We start from the raw sequence: 21648 nt of genomic DNA, 5'->3' as shown, positions 1-21648 counted from the left end.
CTAGAAGCAAAATAAAAAATAAATGCTCCAGCTGCTGTAACAACACAGCACACACACGCTACTAACCGATGCAACATGCCCCATCACACACCTCACTCTATCTCTTTCTCTCTCTCTTCTCCATCTTGTTGCGCCCCCCGCACAGCAAAACGCCGTGAACTTTATCAATTATGCAAATTAAATCGCATTTTAAACCGCCAACAGTTTAACTGCATCCGTGTGTTCACCAATGCGCACACACACACACATACACATACACAGTGCAGCGCGCAACAGGAAATATGGCCTTCCCCCCCCCCCCCCCCACCGCTGGTTGTGTGTGTGTGTTGCGGCTGGGGCTACGTGTTGCGCTTTTTGAGCGACTTTGGTTCTTCGGTTATGCGCAGGTACACTTGAGAGTGGCCGCAGGAGAGGAGGGGGGGGGAAAGGAAGGGGGAAGGGTGCTGCACAAGCACCGAAAAATGCACACATTTCGACCGTACATTTGGTGTGGAAAATCAACTGGAAAAGAGCACACAAAAGCAAAAAAAAAAAAACAGGAACAACCTTTCCTTGCTGCGGCTGTCTCTGTTTCCGGGCTTCAGTCGAAGCTTGCTGAGAGCCACTGGTCACTCAGCTAAGTGGCAAAACCAATAGGTGGGCGCGTTAAGCTAAGCTAAGCTCGGTGGCTCTGCCTTGAAAACGCTCCGTTTTGCGAGTATGCTAATAATGCCCGGTGGCCCGGAGGAAAGGCAATGTTTCATTTTTTCCGTCTTGTCGGGCGCGAGCCTAAATTTCGGTGCGATTGGAAAACACGCTGTGCAAACCCTTCAAAACACACCACCCCCATTACCCCCCCCCTCCCCACGCCCCCTCATGGGCGAATGGGATTAAGGTACACATACACACACACATACACACACACACGTACAACTACACAAACACACAGTTAGACGGACCTGGCTTTGCTTTGCTTGGTGTGGTTTAGCACGCGCTCGCGACACGCATTTTATGGGCTCGTCGACACACACACGCGCTCACACACACACACACACACACACATACATATACAGCACAGTGTAACCCAGAGTACGCACCGCGCGTCGATGCGTTACAACATCCCGTACCGTACTGACGTGAGCGGCCGGCCGAACAGTTCGCTTTTATACCGGAGCCCGCGCCACACACTGTGGGGCTGGGCTCCCTCTCTCTCTCTTTCTCTCTCTCTCTCACACATCCGCGCCTGCTCCACACACACACACACACGGGGTCACTCACGCACGGTCTCGAGTTTGCCGGTTGCCCGCCAACGGTATTTGGGGTGAACGAATAGGAGAATTGTGCGAACACCACCCGGATTTTGTGTGCGAGCCTTTTCCGGCAAACACAGTGTGCCGGCAGTCCCCCTCCACCGCCTGTCCGGCGGCCTGCTATCACACGCCAGCACTAGAACTACATTATGGCCAGTCTGTTTGACTCGTGACGACACTGGTTAAATTTAGTAATTATATAATTAGTAATATTTTATTTTAGCTTAATTACAAATTTCATGCTAAAAAGAACTCAATGTTGCTCTCAGTATCTACTAAGCTAGTTTTGCCAGAAACGCTTAACACGCTTGGTAGGTCCCCAGTGCTAAAAACTTAGCAGTTTTATTATTCACCAACGCCAGAGACGCTTTCTCTTTATTTGAGTTATTTATTATTGACCTGTCGGCTTTAAAGCGTTAGCGCTACACTTGATACGTTTAGAATTACTTGCACACTAACAGTGAAGCGTCATCAAGCCGAATCTGAAGCGTTTCTAGGCCAAATTTGACGCAACTGTTGCATACCCAAGTGACATTTGCTCGAAATTGTTTTCCAAAATCTGCTCGATTAGTACTCGATACGCTTGAAATTGTGAGTTTGTGTGTGATCAAGTGTGTTGAAAGCGCCAAGATTTGATGAGTTCGTAAACTAGGCGTGCCTCTATCGATAGACGATGCTGTCGAGCACATTTTTAAGAATAAAATGGGAACCAACTGGCCAACTATAACGATAGGAAACATCATTTCCGGGGGAGTCTAGCAGAAAGTAACGAAAAAGAAGCATTACAGTTGATTTTAAAGGACTTTTTCTGAATTCCCTTAAACTGGTGCAGTTTAAGAGAAGGTTAAGGATCCAATTTAAGGGAATTTACTCGAATTTCCGATTATTCGTGCTCGAAAAAGGTCAATTGGGTATATTCAACGAAAAACGCTTAAAACGACTGCCAGTACTAATGTACTGAACAACGAAGCACTGGGAGAATAGGCTTCTATTATTCATCTAGTATGGCGTCTGTCATATCCGGGCGACATTTAATTTAAAAACTTAGTTACATTTCAAAACGCTTCAGTCTTTGGAAGCGAAACGCTTCGAGTTAGCGATTTTCTATCCAACAAAAGCATCATTGGATTTGGATTTGGATTTTTGAATTTTCTCACCCTAGAAAAAAAAATGTCCCAAATTGCCGCCACAACACGCCAACTGTGCGAACAGTTTTCCGTACAGTTACACAGCATGAGTTCTGGACGGTGTAACAAGGAGCAAGAAAAGTGAGAGCATTTTGGAACTCACAAAAAAAAAAAAAAAAAACATAATCCAAGGCATAGAAATCGAAAAAAGAAAACTATACCAAGGGACACGATAACAAGTACTCCACACCTCTCTCAACGTTCCAGACGCCAAACGGAAGACAGTGGCAGAGAGGGCTACATGAAGGGAGCAGAGGCGTATCCCGACGCATACGCCTACTAACAAGGCGGCACACACACACCGCCTAGACGGGACAGTACTGCGCGAGACAAAACAATTCGCTGAACACTGTGTTTGTTTGGTTCGTTAATTTCCCTCGATTTTCACTGCTCTTGCATCACACACTTGTCTAATATGTTGGGTTTGTGTGTGTACCTGACTTTCCACAGGTTGTGGCGCCTAGCCCACACCACCACATACTCACGCGTGAGACTGACACACGGCGCACGTTCCTCCTCCAGCTCTGCCCTTTGGGCGTCGTTGAAACGATACGTCCACGCGGAGGTGTCACGGAGGGGACACGGAAAAGCCGCTCCAAAAAGAAAACAACCTTCCCAAAACGCCCGAAATGGTTCGGTCAACCGTAAAAAATGTGGAGCGAGGGCTATAAGTAAATAAATAAATAACCCGGCAGCAATTAATGAAAACGCTGCGCCTCTGCCCTACCTGTGCTGCTGCTGCTGCTGCCTACGAATTTATTATTTGATGTTGGTTTTTCCCGACTTTTCTGCATTTTTATTTCGGCTAAATAAAACAACCGTGCGCCACTCATCCGGGAAATAGGCAAACAATTAATTCATTTCACTCGGGCTCTTGTCTCACCTCTTAGGCATTAAATTTTGACCAATCTTTGTCGCCGGCGCCACGGCGATTAATTTGCCATCGTGATGGGGACGGACCAACGAGAGTAGTAAAGGCGGAGGAGCGCCACCAAATTAGGGTTGGTTTTTCCGGCTCCAGCTCGGGGCGGGTTTTCCCCGCCCGAAAGCACGCACCAAAAGTAAGTGAAGAAAGAGAGAGAGAGGCGCAGCTTCGTCGAAAGAAAAGTAGCAATTAGCGAGCGGCCCAGGTGTGTAGTGCGTGCCCCCACACCCTCTCGAGTGCTATCCTTCTTCGCTCGTTACAGGGTTTTCCAGGAGTTTTATTGAGTCTTTCTTACCCGAAATGAACTTAATGTAATGGGAATTGGACTCTATAGCACCCTTGTTGGACAAATCCAATAGGAAGTTCCAAGGAGCCTGTCCAATAAGGGTGCCATAGAGTCCAATTTCCTGCTTATGAAGTTCACTTCCAATAGGAAAGTATCAAAGAAGTATCCCACAACTATGAGAACCCCTGGAACACCCTGTATCATTGTTTGGTCCCTTTTCGTTCACGATTGGGCAGTGAGGAAAGTAGGAGCGTGAAGGAGGAACGAAACAAAACTAAACAAATTATGATCAGAGATTGCAGAAAAACAAAAACAAAAAACAAAAACGCGAATCAAATAAGATATAAAAATTGTAAAAAAGCCACACGGCACCAGGACGAGGGAAAGGAAATGTCAAATCACTTCCCCCTCCTGTGCCATTAAGATAACATCTTCCTCCAGATCCGGGAGCTTACTTTCCGCCGGAAAGTACACACCAACAACAACAACAACAACAGCAACAAAAACACTCACAACAGTGGCCTGGGGGGGTGGGAGAGTTCCCCCCCCCCCCGGAGATGGCTTTACAAAAGCGAACGCGCGCTCAATTTCCCGGGCTTTCCCGCTCGTTCGAAGGAGCTTGGCGGGGGGTCCGTCGGGCGGGAGAAGAAGGTGTGCCATCGAAGTCGAAATTCTGAATTGATGTTTTCAGCGAGGGGTAGGGGGCGGGGGGGGACGGGGAGGTAGGCGAGAAGCTGTAAAAACGCCTGTTGCTATTCGCAACCGGAGCGGCGGCGGTACTTACTTCGGAGCCATCGTCGTCCTGTGAGAGAGTGAGAGTGCAATGAGTGACCGACCGGCTGTGAATGGAGCACGGGGAAGGGGGAAGTTCGAGAGAGAGAGAGAGAGAGAGAGAGAGAGAGGGTGGTGTGCGGCACTCTCGCAGCTGGGCTGCTGCTGGGCTGGGAAGTTTGGAAATCGGTCAAGAGGACGCGCCGCACAAACCAGGATACACCAACCAAGGGCTTGGCGCCGCCGCTGCCGATTCGAGCCTCGAGCGAACGAGCGAATGAGAGCCTCTTTCGCACCAGAAATAGAGAGAGAGAGAGAGAGAGAGAGAGAGAGAGAGAGAGAGAACGGAGCTCGAGCATTATTTTTAGAACCATGTTAACAGGAATGCCGGGTGAAGGATGTAATGATCCGGGGAGGAGGCGACGCGAAGGAAGAGCAACACAAACCGGGAGGGGCGCAGAAACGATGTAGTGGGGGCAATGCTGGAAAAGCGAAGAGCAAATATAGTTGCTTTTTAGTGAAGGCGTCATTAATAATTTAAACCGATCCCGGGCGAGCTTTGTTTTCTGTTCGCAGCGCTTTTTATTTATAGTTTCAGCTCCTTCCGCCTCAAGCAAAGCGATAAAGGGATAGGGTGGGGTGGAGGGGAGGAGGTGGAAGGGAGGAAAAACAGCCACTTCCTCTACTGGCAAAGGGATGTTCCCCCATCCGGTGGAAAACCCCTTCAACCACGTACTGGGCAGTTGCTGTAAAAGTGCAGCTCAAGTGTCCACAATACATGTGTAGTAGAGAAAAGGAAAATCACACACACACACACACACACACACACACACAAACAAACGAGCGTGAAGGACTGCTCCTGTGCGATGCCACTCTCCCTCCCTTGTTGTTTACCAGGAGCCAGGACCAATTCCGTAATTGCCGAAGCTTGACAAAGCAGGATGACCGGAGAGAGGCACAACTTGACACACAAACAGCACGGCCCCCGTAAGCGAAGTTGACAACAAGCATGAAAATAACATTTGCTACGGCGCGAGCCTTTTCCTTCTAACATGCGAGCCGTGTTTCACTGTGAGTGGCGTTTTTTCGCCTTTCCCGGAGCATTAAAAACTGAAGAATTGAGACGAATGACTGTGCTCATACGTTGAGCTTACTGAAAGGGAATTCAGGAAAACATTAAACCCTTTGTGCTCGATGCATGCTATCGCTAGTCAAAAAAAAAAACGCTTGATTATTGTGCAGCCCTAAGTAGCCGAGGGTCAGTCCTATTGGGCTGAAATTGTAATATCTAAATTTTTTGATAATATGTGTTTAATCTTAGAAGTTTATTTTTACACCAAAAAATGAAACTAGAACTACCAAGCGTTTTGAGCGTTTTTTTTTCTCTCCTTAAAACAGAATTGCCACTAATTGGTTCATCAAATACTTCAATGACCTGACACACACTGATTCACTGTGTGTGTGTGTGTGTGTGTGTGTGTGTGTGTGTGCGTGTGTGTGTGTGTGTGTGTGTGTGTGTGTGTGTGTGTGTGTGTGTGTGTGTGTGTGTGTGTGTGTGTGTGTGTGTGTGTGTGTGTGTGCGTGTGTGTGTGTGTGTGTGTGTGTGTGTGTGTGTGTGTGTATGTGTGTGTATGTGTGTGTGTATGTGTGTGTGTATGTGTGTGTGTATGTGTGTGTGTGTGTGTGTGTGTGTGTGTGTGTGTGTGTGTGTGTGTGTGTGTGTGTGTGTGTGTGTGTGTGTGTGTGTGTGTGTGTGTGTGTGTGTGTGTGTGTGTGTGTGTGTGTGTGTGTGTGTGTGTGTGTGTGTGTGTGTGTGTGTGTGTGTTAACCCTCCTTTGCTGGTGGAAGACGTTTTCAGACATTCAATCACTGGTCGAAATCTCAGCCAAATGGCGCTAACTCTGCCAGATGGCGCTGCGATTTTAATACACACTATGTTACATTTCTCGCTTCCCGCACAACAAAATCGAGCAGTTTTTGAACTCGATGTCTAGCTCGCTTTCTGCCGAAACCGATCGAAAAAGCGAACAAAAACGTCCGAAGAAACGATTGAAGCTCTTGATCGATTGAAGCGTTTACGGTCGTTCGAGAGAGCGCGCTGTATGTGTTTATCTCTTTCTGACTAAAAAGCTGCGGTACGCGTCCGTGTTGGCGCAAAAATGATAGTGGCCGAAAAATAGTTCACACCCACGTTCTCTTTCTTCCCATCCTTCCCCTCTTCCCCATCCTTTCACTACGCTTTATCATTATTGGTTCTTGCTCTCTAGCTACATTGAGCGGGAGGCTGAGAAGTTTTCGATCGCTTTGCGCAGCGGGTTTATGATAGTGTTGGGTCTACTGGAATCTGATATTCATTTAGAGAAGTAGTGTCAGTCCTGCATAGCCGACATGGCACACTAAAATGTGTTGATTGTTAAAACTATGAATTAAAACGTTCCACACTTAAGGCACACTTATACCGCTTGTAAAGTGTGTCCAATTGGAGCGATTGGAAAATTCTAGTGTAAAACAAGTGCTCAAAACGCTTCCATAAGTCACAAGAAATTTGCCTCCGTTGCACTTAACATCCTACTGTTTGCCGCACGCGAATCGAAACGCTTCACGGCCCACCACTTCCTTCGAATAGTTTAAATGTTTTACTTTAGTAAGTCAGTGCGCGTAGACATCGAATCGTTAGATCTAGGACATACAAAAATTGTGATCCTTTCAAACTGTTACTCACAACGCAAGCACTACCAAGCGTTTGAAGCGTTTGTGATCATTTAGCTGAGATTAAGTTGGCGACGGTCAATCGATGGTAGCGGCTAGCATTGTGCTGCTGTGCAAGTTGAATGCATTTCCATATTCAAATTCGAACTAATATTATCGAATCTCAAACATAAACCAAAGGTCATATTACGAGTCATGCTTACGCCACTTAACCATCAACTATTTGTGGCAGATTTGTGCACCCAAAAAGCCACAGGGTAGTTAGTCCAGATCGTATTCTACGACTTCTTGTAGACTGCACCCCACGAGACCGCCCAAGTACAGCAGTGACTGCGTGCGTTGTGCGTGACTTTAGACAAAAGATAGCAACCGTGTCTTACGAAATCCCGTTTATCAATTTGTTAAGAATTTGATAACGTCGCCTGACACTAATCATTCGGGTGAAAAGTATCAAGTGTGTTGTCAAGCGTTTCAAATAAACTTTGGGAAGAAACGGAGAGGGGGGGGGGGGGGGCTGTTAATCCTGAGTCACAAAACAAAAGACGTGTTATTACCGGGAGCCATGATCAAGCAGTTCTGCACACACGTCATTTTTTCTCCTTGTCAGTAGGCGCAGACTATAAAAAAAAGTAAGAATGCAACACAAAATGGAAGCCAACATCAAAGCATATACAACGACTAGCTGAATTACCCTGTTTCACACGGGATACCCGGGACAACACGGGATGTCTCGTTTTAATTAAAAATAGAAGAATTTTCAATCCGAGGAGTACAAAAACAATTATTACAATGATTACAATGATTTTATCCCAAAGCATCGATTCTTCTTATCTATCATAATAACCGTAGGTAATTAGGATCTGCTATGGGAATTATCCGTTTGGATACCACTGAGTTTTGGGTCTACCAGGGAGTTTATTGGACCCATATTCCATATAACATATACAGGTACTCCCCGATATATGCTATTCAAGCGGACTGGAGGCAATCGCGTACCTCGAATATTAGCGTAAGTATAATTTCCATGTTTTCGGGCAAATTATAGCTAATTTTCGTATCATTCTACTTGAAGGGGGTTCGGTTTTAGCCATTAAATTAGTTATTTGATCTGATTTCAATTAAAAATTTACAATTTTGTACCATTTAAAATGGTTTTTTTACAATTCAACTTAGAGGGAATTTATTTTGAGTTTGACATTTGATGTGTCAAATTAGTATAAAAACTGTCAAATTAAGAAAATCGCGTATACGCGAAATTGCGTACATCGAGTATGGCGTACATCGAGGGATACCTGTTTTTAAAATACGACCAAAGGGAAGTTATTTTGCATTTGATATGCGATGTGTCAAACTAGTACCAAGTTTGCCCTAAGAACTGTCAATTTTAGCACATACCGTGTACCAAAATCGCGTGTATCGGGGAACATCTGTACCCATATACCAGCGCTGAAAAGCTATCGCGAAGGCGAAGGCCTCATGCAAGCTCGCAAACTGCTCGAATTTGCTTGCCGGGTTTTTAACGCCAGTGTAAACCGCACTTCACACCGAGTGCCAAAGTTCTGCGAACAAAAACAACAATCGTGTATGGGGGTTAGCAAATTGCAATTAAATTATGCTAAGTGTAACATTTGAACATGTAGTAAGTCTTACAACCTATTCCCATGCCACCATGAGTGTGTGTGTGTGTGTTTCGTCGAAAATGATCCAGCCATTTCGGCAGAAGAAGAAGATAAAAGGGATTAAACAACGGAACGTGCGCCGAAGAAGATAAGCAGAACGGTAAGGTCTTGGAACGATGTTTAAAAGTTTGTTCGTTTTTTTGTTATTTTGCTTCAACCGCATACAACCGTACAACTAGCTTGATGGATATCTCTCTCTCTCTCTCTCCCCGCGGAACGTTTGCCGCACCCGCACCACTTGTGGCGTGCCCATCGGGCAAAGACACCCGGTAACGTCCGTCAACGGGCGCCACGAAGGAACGGGATATAAAGAAAACGATTGTTTGACGAACCCCTTGGCTTGCTGCTTCCACGGGCCGCGTTCGCATTAATCCTTCGATTTGTGTTCAAACCTCGTTTGGATCCGCGTCCGATTTTCACCGAAAACCGCGCCACCGGGAGAGCCAAGGGGCGCCACGTTTGGCCTTTACAGGGGGTTTCAGGAGTTCTCATAGCTGTGAGACACTTTATTGACTCTTTCTTACGTGAAATGAACTTAATGTAACGCGAATTGGACTCTATAGCATCCTTGTTGGACAAATCCAATAGGAATTTCCAACGAGCCTGTCCAAACAAAGGTGCCGTAGAGTCCAATTTGCATCATATGAAGTTCACTTCCGATAAGAAAAAGTCAAGGAAGTGTCCCACAACTATGAGAACGCCTGGAAAACCCTGTAATTTCAAGTTAAAAATATTTAAAAAAAAATGGGAAAATATTGTAAGATTTATTTGATAAAGTGCGTTTGTAATTAGCATTAGTGAAGTGGTTTAATTAAAATTATAACCAGACATTTGCCGTCGACCGTGTTGCCAGCCACACCACAGCCGAACCCCCCGAGCCCGCTCCCCTACGGTGCACTACCCGGGAAGACATTTGTGCTGCCTGTGTTGGTGGTGGTGGTGGTGGTAGCCAAACAACAAAGTGCATCATCTTGCGCCAAACCGCTCTGTTTGAAACGGAAAAAGCACGTGCGACGTGCAACACACAACACACTCTCAACATTCCCGTATGACTCCCAGGTCCCCCGCGCCGCTCGATGAGGCTTTCTCGCAGCCCAAAAGGCAGTTTAGAGATAAAGGAAGGGAAACAGAAATCACATAAAACCCAAACACCGTAACAAAAGCCCGCCTGGTAGAAGAAGGATCGGGAGTGAAGGACCTCTCTTCTCGTCCCGGGGCAAAGGGGCACGGCACACAGCGGCAGCGTGATCTTGTCCGGGACACACACACACACACACACACGCACACGACACAGTACGACGATGATGATCGACGGTGCAGGGAGGAAAAGCTATAAAAACCGATTTCTTCTGCACTCGAACGGAAAGGCTCGAACGAAAGGAAGAATACAACACAGTACAAAAGTCATAAAATCAGACGAATTGGGTGTGGAGGAGAGACCAAACAGCTAAAAAAAATACAGACGAAGGAAACCCTACGGTAAGGAAATCAACAACAACAACAACACACACACACACACCACTGAAATAAACAAAAAAAAGGGTTTCTCTCCTTGGGTTCTGTGTTTTGCTCTTCTTTCGTTTTCTTTTTCTTTTGTCAATCAGCGGGCTATCCCAAAAGATGTGTCTGTGTGTGTAGCAGGGCAACATGGAAAGGGGGAAGAAGGAAAGAAGAATATGTGGCCCGTGGTATCGGATTACGCCGATGCCACAGCAAGATTGGCTTTCGCTTAAGGCCGCACACACTCTCTCATGACACTAATACTACTACTACAACTACTATTGCCTAAATCGTTTAGTTTCTACTCTACAAAGACAGATTTTGGAAGCCAAAGTCAAAAAGAGCGATAAAATTATTAAAACAAAATGTCTTCTAAAATTAGCTTCGCTTCGTCGGTTCGGTGAGTTATGTCTCACTGCTGATGTATGTGGCATGAGCTCGAGTAACAGCTTTCTATGATCGTCTCCGTTGATACAAGCAATCACAAAAAGGATAACAGCTTGTAAAGGCCATTTTTTGTTCAAAACTAATATTTTAAAAATTTGCAAACAGCTGATCGAACACATGACCAACATTTTCATTGATTGCTCAATTAGATTGAAAAAGAAAGCATCACTTTTCGAATCATCATGTCAGAGATAACAGTAACAAATGAAAGAAAACATAAAAATTGCAATAGACATGCCATAGTTATTCCATGGTCCTTCGTCAAACGAAGTATTCTTTTTAAAAATGAAAGGGGTTTGATGACATAAAAGCATCAAGTAACTGGTATATCGAGTGCTCAAAATTCCAGTAAGGTTGGTTGGTTTGGTTTGTTTACAGAGATTTTGAGCAGTTGGATCCAGTAGGATTTATTGTCTGATTTGAATAATATTGGACTATCAGAGTCAAATACATACAACATTCTTGTTCATATGATCCAGATTTTTACATTAATTTAATGATTTAACCTGCCTGCACTTGGCCTAAGCTTGTATTTAACAACTTGTATTTATTATAGCTCTTCTTATTGTTTGTTCAATTGGAAATTTTATGTTTTTTTTATCACTGGGTTGAAGTTTTCCTCGTCAAATCGGTCTCCGGAAGAAAAAGAAATAATATTGCTTTTGATAATATTCCTCTAGATATTACGAACATGCCGACGCCAATACTGTGCCACAAAACACATTAGGAACGACGTAGCTCAATAATTAATTTATCATTTCCATTTATACCATTGCCACGTCCAAAATTAGCCTTAGAGAGTAGGTGTTGGTAGCATTGTTTTATTCTTTTTTTTTTTTAAGCTGAATTTCAACAGAAAGGATTTTGTTATACATTTTCCCTGCCGCAAGCCCGTTCGCTTCCTCAAGACCGTGCGTTTGCTGGTGCTGGCTGGGGAGAAACCTTCTAAAAACACTTTTTTGGAAAATTCCAAACAATCAAATACGCTTGTCTCCCCTTTCCCGACACCCCGACCTTCTTAACCCACACACACACACACACAGACACAAGCACACTCAAGCATGCATGCACTCTTGAGGATCGAACTAATAACCCACACCCTCCCTTGGCGACGCGGCGCAATTAATGCCGCGCGCTGAAGGCGCAACGGACTGCACACGGGACGGGATCGCTTGGAGAAGGGAGAGACGGGAGGGAGAGACGCACAGGAAAGGGCAGAGCGATCGTTGATCGGGTATTCCTGGAAACTTACTGTGTTTCTTCTTTTGCGCCCCTTGCTCTCGCGAAGGCGCAGCGCACCACACATGGGATGCGCAGCCCCGACACAGCCGCTTGAGAAAAGCGAAGCAAAGGAGCTAAAAAAAAAACACAAACGCACCACAATATGGTGGTGTGTTTTTTTGTTAATTGTTTGAGTGCAGAGTTCCACAAAGCACCCTAAAAAAAGGGGGGGGGGGCAAAAACACTCTCTTTTTGTAACGAGCAATTGTCCCATTGAATGACGTCACCCGTGCATACGCAACAGTTCAATAGCCACACTGTGCTGCATAATCAATAAGCTTGACAAGAATGACATCCGCGCACAATACTTACCAAGAGCAACTACAATAACAATAGCAGCGGTTTGGATGCGCGCACACACACACAAGCGCACGAACGCACGCGCGCACTGTTTCGGTGTTGCGTTCGGGCGCTGCACAATCGTGCGTGCGTCGTGGATTCGTGGAAACGTGTAAACCACCACCAGCGCCGTGCGTCGCCGATGGAGCAGAAGCCGCCTGATAACACACACACGTTGGGCCTCTCTATTGCTTTCTCACTCGCTCGCTCGCTCTCACTCTATCTCTCTCCTTCAATTTCTAACCTTATCTCGCTAAAGCATTTGCACACACAGACACACGAACGTACGCCACCCCAACCAGTAGGTAAGCGCGACAGTGCGATGCGCGGAATAGATCACTTACGAAATAGAGAAGAGCAGCAATTTACAACGAAACAAAAATAAAACAAAAGAACCACCACTGCTACTGCTATTGCCGGAAAAAAAAACTGTACACTCGAGGCAGCTGAACTGAATACACTTGCGGCGCGGCGGCACACTTAAGCAAACATTTGTAACACTTCCTTCAACACACACACACACACACACCCGCACACGGAGAGAGACCACCGGAGCCGTTTGATGGACGTCGGATGTGAAGGAGGGGGCTCTGTCGCCGCGCTGCGAAGATAGAAACGGGGATTGCGTTGCAATATGGTTGATTGAGGTGGCGGCGCCTACCAAAACACCCACACACACACACACACAGAGACACGCGCGCGCGCACACACACTGTAATGAGCGCGTAACATGATGTACTTTCGATTAGGAAAAAACGTGTGTGTGTGTGTGTGTGTCAGCGTGTATGCGCGCGCGCACCCATGTGGGTATTGTTGTGTGCTGTCACCTTCTACTCCATGCGTGCGTGCGTGCGTGGGTGTATTGGGCGATCCTGCGAGTTTGATAGGGCAGACGGGTCGCTGTCACATTGCTGTGTGCGTGAGGGTGTGTGTGTGTGTGTGTGAGGATATTTGTCACGATTAGGCAAGCAAGGGGAGGGGACATAAGAGAGGCGAATCGGCGCTAAGTAACACATATCATACACATATCACACACTCTCACGCGTTTTCTTTCAAGGTTGGTTTTCGTGCTCGCTTCCTTCGTTCTGGAAAGATCACTGCGCGCGGCGCGCGAAATAAACAAATACCCCGTTCTGCCCCCCGTGTATGTGCGCCATATTCGACACATTCGTGCGACACATGTACGCATCTCCTGCACACCCACACAAACACACTGCGCACTGCGCAGGCAAACTAGACCTTGGCATGGGACGGGGCCTAACGTGTCTCGTCGTGTGCGCACGCGGTTTTCACAGCCTTTTTTTTTTACAGCGCCAACGCGCAATAATACAAAACAGTGGCTCCTCCCGCCCCTGGACAAGGGTCTGTGGAGAAAAGCCGGCCGGAAAAGGCCACGGTGTGCGGGTTTTGATGGGCGCTCGATTGCTTGCTATTGTTATGAATTTGAAGTAACAACAATAGCAACAAACAAACAAAAGAAAGAATGACAATGAGCGCGTGCGACGATACTGAAGAGCGCAGATCGCAGCCCTGTGTGCCGATGTGTGTGTGTGTGTTGGAGAATGCGCTACAAAATTCTCTACACATACACGCACAGATGCACACGGAGCGTGTTGATGATCTAGCGGTGCCGCGGTGGCGATCTTCTCGCCACGCCGGAAAAGCAATCAATGCTGTAGATATATCGAGAGGGCAGGGGGGAGGAGGAAGGGGGGGGGGTCATGGTTGCGGGAAATCCAAGTGGAAGGGAAAATAAAAATAAAAAAAGTCCCAAGGTTAAGAAAAGATGCTGCCTTTGGCGCACGTTACGGGAAAAAGGGGGAGATTTTTTTTTCTTCTATATTTTCCTCACCAGGAGGTTTTACTTCTTTTTTGTTTTTTTTTTTTGTTCGCTATCTCTCCAACAAAAATAAGTTTAAAAGTAATGTTCTAGTATTGGGGCGCTCGTAGATAAACGTTACTACTAACGCACACACACGCGCGCGCGCGAAGAAAACACTCGCGCACCAACACGCACAAACCAGCGTGCAGTTCCCCCAACGAGCGCCCCACAGTGTTGGTTGAGTGTGGTGCACGGGGGGCCAGCGGGGGGTTAGACAAGTGGTATCACACAGTTTGCGACCGAAGGGCACGTAAGATATGGCGAACAAAAAAAGGGAGGGGGGGAGGCGCACCAGAAAGATTGCGCCGCGATGACAGTTTCCGGCAAAACCAAGCAAATGAGGTAGGGGAGGGGGTGTGGATGAGTGGTTCTGCAAAAGTCGTAACTACCCGGCGGCAGCAAATCGTTACAAAATAACACTTTTTTTTTTTGGTTAACTACCTCTCTCAGCCGTTTTCACAGAACACGCGCGCGCGATTCACCGACACACGGGGGACGCGACGAACATCGATAAAAATCGCAAACACTACAAACGGTGAAAAACACATGTACAGAGGAGGGTGGTGGGGAGCAAGGCTTTATAATAATTTTTTGTTTCTGTGACCAACACGTTTGCTTCCGCTCGCTTCCCGTAGTTTTCTTTCACTCGCTACTTGCTGCTGCCAACTGGCTGTAACGCTCTACACACTCACACAACATGCACACCCGACGCTTGTGGGCACAGTGAGGCGGACGACGACGACCGATGACGAAAGGGCAAGTGTGCGCGATCGATACGAGCGGTGCACGGTTTCCGGGGTGCGGTGGCGGGGGCAGCACACTGTCTTAACAGACTCACAAACACACGCACACACACAGTGAGCCAGGCTGGACCATGCGGTGTTGGTGGGCTTTTTTTTCATACCGGCGCCATCTTGCGCGGCCCGTAGTATGGCGGACGGGACTATGACAACCGCCTGCACACGCTGCGCTGGATTGTGGCGAAGCCTAGCCAGGGCTCGGCAAACGCGAGCGGTCGGGGAAGGAAGAACTCAGCTTAAACAGATTGTTTTTGATATATTTTTTTCTTTCTTCAAAATGCTACAATCAATTATGTTTCACATCCTTTCCAGTTTTGTGTAATGCAATGGATTGGTTTGCTAGAATATTTTTATTAGTTTTGATCGATCGAAATTCGTTTCACCAGTGCCAAATTTTTTTTTAGTTATTTATTCAAAGTACCAGTTGATTTTATACTTGCAATCACCATCACCAGGTAAGCACAACCAGACTTCGTGGTTGGCTAACAATTATGGCAATTATCCCAAGTGCAACAAGTCCACTAAACGACCACTAAACGGGTTCTAAACTACTCAAGCTCTCAACCTAAACGGTATCTAAAAAGACTTCGTTTAGCAGACGGCAAACGGCATTATAAAAATAGCATAACAGCTGGTGGCGCCATCTGTTGTTGGGAAACCCAATCAGTGAAACTTCCTCGCTTGGAGAGCTTTTCCAAGCGCCACAGATTAAGCTTAAACGACTGGAAAATTGAATATCCATAGAAAAAAATGAAAGCTCCACAGCTTCATTGGTTTGATCAATAGATGGCGTATTACAACTCATCATTATATTGCCATCCTTTTCTTACAATGTGTTTCGACAAGTTTCATCTTATCATGAGCCTTCTAACTTTCTGAGCAAAAATCTATATGAATGGTCGTGTGGTCAGATACGTGGGTATCAACACCAACGACCATTACTCAACTCTCACTTTCTTCAGTGCTGGTAGTTTCCGTTGGAGTTTAGTATTTAAACAATCGTATCGCCGTTCTAGTTCTAGCGATGCATAACTTCAATGCGAAACCATACAATAGTACAGAGGATGGGCCTTTCAAATAGCTCTTAAGCAGCTTCCTTATGCTACGGTGCCAGGGATTATTTTTCTTTATGTTTTATTTTAAAGCAAAGCTTCATCAACCAAATAAACAACACTTTTTTTTTCTTTTCTTTATGTGCATGTTTATTTGTAAACTGTAAATGTTCATAACGTTCATATTATTTTAAATAATTTACAGTTAACTCAAAATCACTCCACTTAATATTATTACTTCAAATAACTAATCTAACTGGAGCACAAACCACGAGACGGCGTCTGTCTTTGACACTTTGACAAGAGCCACATTGTATCGATGTCATACATTAAAAAGCTATGAAGTTCCACCAATTTCGGTACACGTTCTTAACAAGCCTTTAAGTTCCATCGTCAACCCTACAGAGAGTACTAATCAGCAGCAAAGTTCCAAAGTGGATCGTGTGCTTGTTAAAAAGCTTCATAGTTCCGCAAAGTACCGTTTCGTCGCTTAATCACCCACAAAGTTCGACATCGGACCGATTTTTCGTTAAACAGCCCCAAATTAGCTATGAAGTTCGAGCTATTCGGGGTGCGCTTGGGAACTCCAATGATAGTTGTTTATGTTTTGATAGCCACGTATCTGAACCTGTGGCCACACGACAATTCTTTTATAGATTTTGGCTCGGAAAGTTAGAAGGGTATATATGCCATGATTAGATGAAGCTAGGCGAGAAACACTTTGCACGAAAAGGATAGCAATATAATGATGAGTTATAAAACGCCATCTGTGGAGCAAACCAGTGAAGCTATATGGAGCTTTCGTTTTTTTTCTATGGATATTTCATTTTCCAGCCGTTTAAGCATAATCTGTGGCGCTTGGGATGCGTCCATTGGAGCACATTTTCCAACATAATAAAAGATCTTTAATCAACGCTTTCTATGAGGCGTAGTCAATTATATACTAAAATTAGCATTGTTAAGATCGATATTATCCAAAAGTAAATAGCTATTGGTTTAGTGGAGCAATTCGAGGAATGCTAAGAATTTCGTGGAATTAAAGTTGCTATAAAAAAGAAAAATAATAATAAAAACAAGAGGAGGATACCAAAAAACTATTCGACGAACAATAATCATAGCAAAACACTATTATGGTTAACTAACATACCTATTATAGCTGTTTTCCACCGATGGTTTGCAAACGGCACACCATTCGTGGCATTCAGGTTCGTGGAATTTAATTATTGCGCTGATTGCAACGGCTCCAGCCCATGATCGTGATTGGCTTTATGCGCAAACGTATAATTAATCAGCTTACCCGTATTCAGCCCCACCCAATCCCGTCAGCAACATCATCATCATCATCATCACCAACATCATCCGAACCGATCTGATTGTTTTCACTATAGTTTAAATTTTTATTATCACAAAATCACACCGCGTAATACGATTTACGAGTCTGGCCGCTAATCGCACTTTCGCGAGAAATCTCATCGTGTACATAGAAGTGCAGCTATGTGGTGGTGGGGCATGGGGGAATCTTAGGTTTAGTAGGTCGCTGATGCCGCAACCACAGTCGCCACCGGTGGATTAGCAACAAGCCGTGCAAGCAAGGTGCGGTACGCGTTTAGGAACAAATCGGTTGCGGTTTTTGCCGGAAATACTGACATTCATTCGTGAATTAAGCTTTTAAAAATCTTACTGCATCTTTTGGGCGCCAACGTGCACAAACCCACAGAAACGTTGATGAATGGAACGGACTTACGAGTTAAATTAATTCTGGAACGAGTGCTCTGGCCCAAATGCTGCAGAAGGCTGGTAACTTCCTGTATCCGTTTCCATTGCCATGGTGATGTTAGTTGTCTCTCCCCTCCCAAAAGCATACATTGAGAGAGCGTGAAACAGAGAGAGAGAGAGAGCACAATCCGCGGTTGGCGGTAGGTGAAACAGTTCAGCAACTACTGCACGGTACAGGCGTAGTGGTTCGCCTCGGTGCTCTCCATCTCCTGCATGATCTGGGCCGAGCGGATCGATTTGATCTGCTCCGCCTCCTCCATCCACTGGACGACACGCTGCCGCAGTACCCGCTTCTGTCCGGCGGGAATGTCCTGGTGCAGCACGGGTATGAGCAGGCTGAGCGCCGACGTGTAGCTGTCCAGTGCGGCATCGAGCTTGTTCTCGGACGCTTCCTTCGCCGCCTGCCACCCAATCTCGAGCCCGCGGGCAATCGCTTCGTTGTCCCGGGCCAGTTCGGCAATGCCGGGTTCGTGTGCTTTCTCCACCAGCGTATCGCTCGAACGGCCACCACCACCGCCGCCGGTGCCTTCTTTGCTTGAGCTCGAAGAATGTATGTTTCCCGCACCGGAACGTCCCTTCTCGTCCGGTCGTTTCAACACCGATGCAGCTGGCACGTCCTGTTGCTGCTGCTGCTGCTGCTGCTGCTCCGTCTGGGTCGTCGCGTAAATGTGCTGCTTGAGCGCTTCCGCCCGGTTCAGGTACGTGAGGACGCGCTGGCGCAGCAGCTGCCGCTTGCCGGCATCCGGCTCGGCGCGCGTGATCGGCACAAAGTACTGCAGCCCCTGGCAGTAGGCCCGGTAGGCGCCCGCCAGCTCCTGCCGCTGCTCCAGCTCGATCGCCCGGTTGATGAGCGCGATCGCTTTCTCCAGATTTTCCTCGCACGCCACGTGCGCCAGGTCCAGGTACGGATCGTCGAAAAACTTCTCGAAGCCGATGCGCCGGCCCGGATCGCGCTGCAGCAGGCTGACCAGCAGCTGCCGGCAGTCGGTCGAGATGGCCGGCCGGCACGGTATCGCGATCGGATCGTTCCGGTGAATGCGCTCGGCCAGCTCGTGCAGGCTGGTCGAGCTGTACGGGGCCCGGCCGAACAGACACTCGTACAGAATGACGCCGACGCTCCACAGGTCGGCGGCCGGCCCGTACGAGCTGTTCAGCAGTATCTCGGGCGCCATGTACAGCGGCGAACCCTTCACCGCCGTGTTCTCCTGGTTCAGCTTCAGCCGCTGGGCGAACCCAAAGTCGCCCACCTTCAGCACGTACGTGCCGGACGCCCGGGTCAGCAGCAGGTTGGCCGGCTTCAGGTCGAGATGGCTGACGTCGTGCTGGCGCATGTAGCGCAGGGCGAGCGCGAGCTGCTGCAGGAACCGCTTGCAGGTGCCCTCGTCCAGCGTCCGGTGCTGCCGGATGTAGGAGGACAGGTTGCCCGCGTCGCAGTACTCCATCAGGATGTAGATGTTCTCCTCGTCCCAGAGAAAGTCCCGCATCTCGACGATGTGCCGGTGCTTCAGCTTCTTCAGCAGGCTGATCTCGCTGATGATGTTGTCCATCGCGGTGCAGGAGAGCTTGCTCTTGGCCATCACCTTCACCGCCAGTATCTCCTTCGTCGTCTGGAAGGATGTTTGTGTCGGGGGGTTTTGGAGTAGCAAGTGTTAGTCGCAGCGAGCAGGCGTTTAACGGGCGTTTGAACATTAAAAAAAAACTAACCTTCTTCATCGCTCGGTACACGATGGCGTACGTGCCGCTGCCGAGCCGCTCGAGCAGCTTGTATTCGGTAATTTTGGCCTCACTCATCGTTTTCCGGCTGCCCTTCTGTCCGGGGCTCGCTTGCAAAAGGGGGATTAAATAAATATTTACTACTCTAACATCACAATTTTATATACAAAAAAAGTACAGAAAAACAAAACACAACACAACAAATGATTGCTGTAGCTCCTATAGTGTTGTACTGCTATCACAATGTTTTGCATTTGTCGACGGGCTACGAGTGTAACCAGCAGCTACGGCCGTGTCGTCTGTGCGGCACGCACACATTGACGGGCCGCATGCGTAGCGGACACACTGTCAGCTGTCGAGTTCGATTTTTGTAAACATCATCAAGGTGTATGGCATGTTGGGTGGCCGCTGTTTCTATGCACCTTTGCGTATTTAAATTGTCCGTTGAAGACGATGCAATGGTTAGCTAACGATATTCAGACTTGTTCTATTTGATGCAGGAATGAAAATTGTTTGTAAAAAAGTATGCAACTGCAACCTCTCTATCTCGCTCTCTCTCTCTCTCTCTCTCTCTATCTCTCTCTCTACATCCGGAGTCGTTCGGAGTCGTCCGGAATATGTTGGAGTCGGAGTCATCCGGAGTCGGCATTCGAAACAAAGGCCTGTACATGAAGTGAACGCGCAAAGTGAAAGATAATAAAAAAACACAGCGAATTGAAATGCCGGATCCCAAGTACATTGCATGGGCTCCCGTTAGCTCCGATCCACTCTGAAAGACTCTGAATGATTCCAACTCCGGACGACTCAGGCCAACTCCGGATTTTGCCGGAGTCAGAATCGGACTAACAATAGCTGGAGTCGGAACGGAATCGTGGGTGCGCTCCAAAGAGCACGTCACTAGTCTGCATCCTTCGCTCGGATGGTCCATGACTCGTGTCCATAGAGGACCACCGGGCGAATCAATGTCCGATATATCCCACAATTTGTGCGGGCTCGAAGTCTTCTGGATCTCAGCAGTCGGTGCAGCCCATAGCATGCACGATTCCCCTGCACAATGCATCTCCAGATTTCGCTGCTGATGTCGTTGTCCGAAGCAACGACCGTCCCGAGATAGCAGAACTCCTACCTCGAGCTTGTCGCCGTCAACGAACAAGCTTCCCAGATGGTCTGAGTCTCCGGCAAGCAGGTACTTCGTCTCCGTCGCATTGATTCTCAATCCGATTCTTGCTGCTTCGCTCTGCCGAATGATGTCGATGTCATCCGCGAAGCCAAGAAATTGGAGAGACCGGTAGAGGATCGTGCAACGGATGTCGTTGTCTAGCCCTGCGCATTGAATGACAGCTTCCAGGGGGATGTTTGAGAGCAGACAGGAGAGTCCGTCAGCAGTGCCTCAGACACCAGTGAGATTCGAGCGATTCTGACGTCAAGGTCGACACTCTCACCTTGCACTGCACCCCGTTCATGGTGGCATCTAACAGCCGGATCAACTTCCCAGGGAAGTGGTACCGCTGCATGATGCTCCATAGCTCCTTCCGGTCTATGGTGTCGTAGGTCGCCTTGAAGTCAATGAACAGGTGGTGCGTTGGGATCTGGCGCTCTCGGCAGTTCTGGAGGATCTGACGTAGAGTGAAAATTTGGTCGGTGGTGGATTTGCCTCCAACAAACTCAGCTTGGTAGCTGCCGACGAAATTTGTAGCAAGGGGCGCAACTCTGCAAAACAGGATCTGGAACAGGATCTTGCAGGCGGCATTAAGGACTGTGATGGCTCGAAAGTTCGAATCCGGCATGTCGCCCTTTTTGTAGACTGCGTGAATGATACCCAGCTCTCCGGTCCCACCTTGAAGAGTTCGACTCTCAGCAGACTTATTGCTCTTAAGCTGCTTGATGGCGCTGGCAATCTCATCCAGAGATGGCGGTGGAACCTCGTCGTCTGCGCCAATGCTGTCGCTGGTGTGTCTGCTGTGCTGCTGCTGTGATAGTTGCATACGTATGGAAAAGATAATCGAACAAGA

At 47.3% G+C, this 21648-nt stretch overlaps 2 protein-coding genes across 12 annotated transcripts in view; both read right to left on the bottom strand.

The window, feature by feature from the left end:
• LOC120906754 (signal transducer and transcription activator) overlaps positions 1–15076 on the bottom strand; it is a 44351-nt gene extending 29275 nt beyond the window's left edge. For 2 of the 11 annotated variants that reach the window (XM_040318676.1, XM_040318675.1), the window contains exons 1-2: positions 14737–15056; positions 12387–13014 (exon numbers count right to left, since the gene is read on the bottom strand). The gene's annotated coding sequence lies outside the window, so the exon portion shown is untranslated. Of the gene's footprint in view, positions 1–938; positions 1069–12386; positions 13015–14736 lie in introns of those variants that run through there. The other 9 variants (XM_040318674.1, XM_040318677.1, XM_040318670.1 and 6 more) reach the window with 8 other exon arrangements.
• Positions 15077–17520: 2444 nt separating this feature from the next.
• LOC120906568 (serine/threonine-protein kinase ULK3) lies at positions 17521–19938 on the bottom strand. The gene is made up of 2 exons (XM_040318335.1): positions 19628–19938; positions 17521–19530 (listed from the first exon to the last, which is right to left on the bottom strand). The coding sequence occupies exons 1-2, from the start codon at positions 19712–19714 to the stop codon at positions 18085–18087; spliced, it is 1533 nt and encodes a 510-aa protein (XP_040174269.1). The 5' UTR covers positions 19715–19938; the 3' UTR covers positions 17521–18084.
• Positions 19939–21648: the final 1710 nt, after the last annotated feature.

This window comes from Anopheles arabiensis, chromosome X (assembly GCF_016920715.1).
Source record: "Anopheles arabiensis isolate DONGOLA chromosome X, AaraD3, whole genome shotgun sequence".
Lineage (NCBI taxonomy): Eukaryota > Metazoa > Arthropoda > Insecta > Diptera > Culicidae > Anopheles > Anopheles arabiensis.
Note: the sequence above shows the minus strand (reverse complement) of the source record. Positions and strands in the feature narration are given on the sequence as shown.

Coding starts and splice junctions, on each gene's coding strand:
- LOC120906568 (XM_040318335.1), bottom strand. CDS start 19,714: ATGAGTGAGGCCAAAATTACCGAATACAAGCTGCTCGAGCGGCTCGGC. Junction 19,531..19,627: donor TGTACCGAGCGATGAAGAAG/GTTAGTTTTTTT, acceptor ACATCCTTCCAG/ACGACGAAGGAGATACTGGC.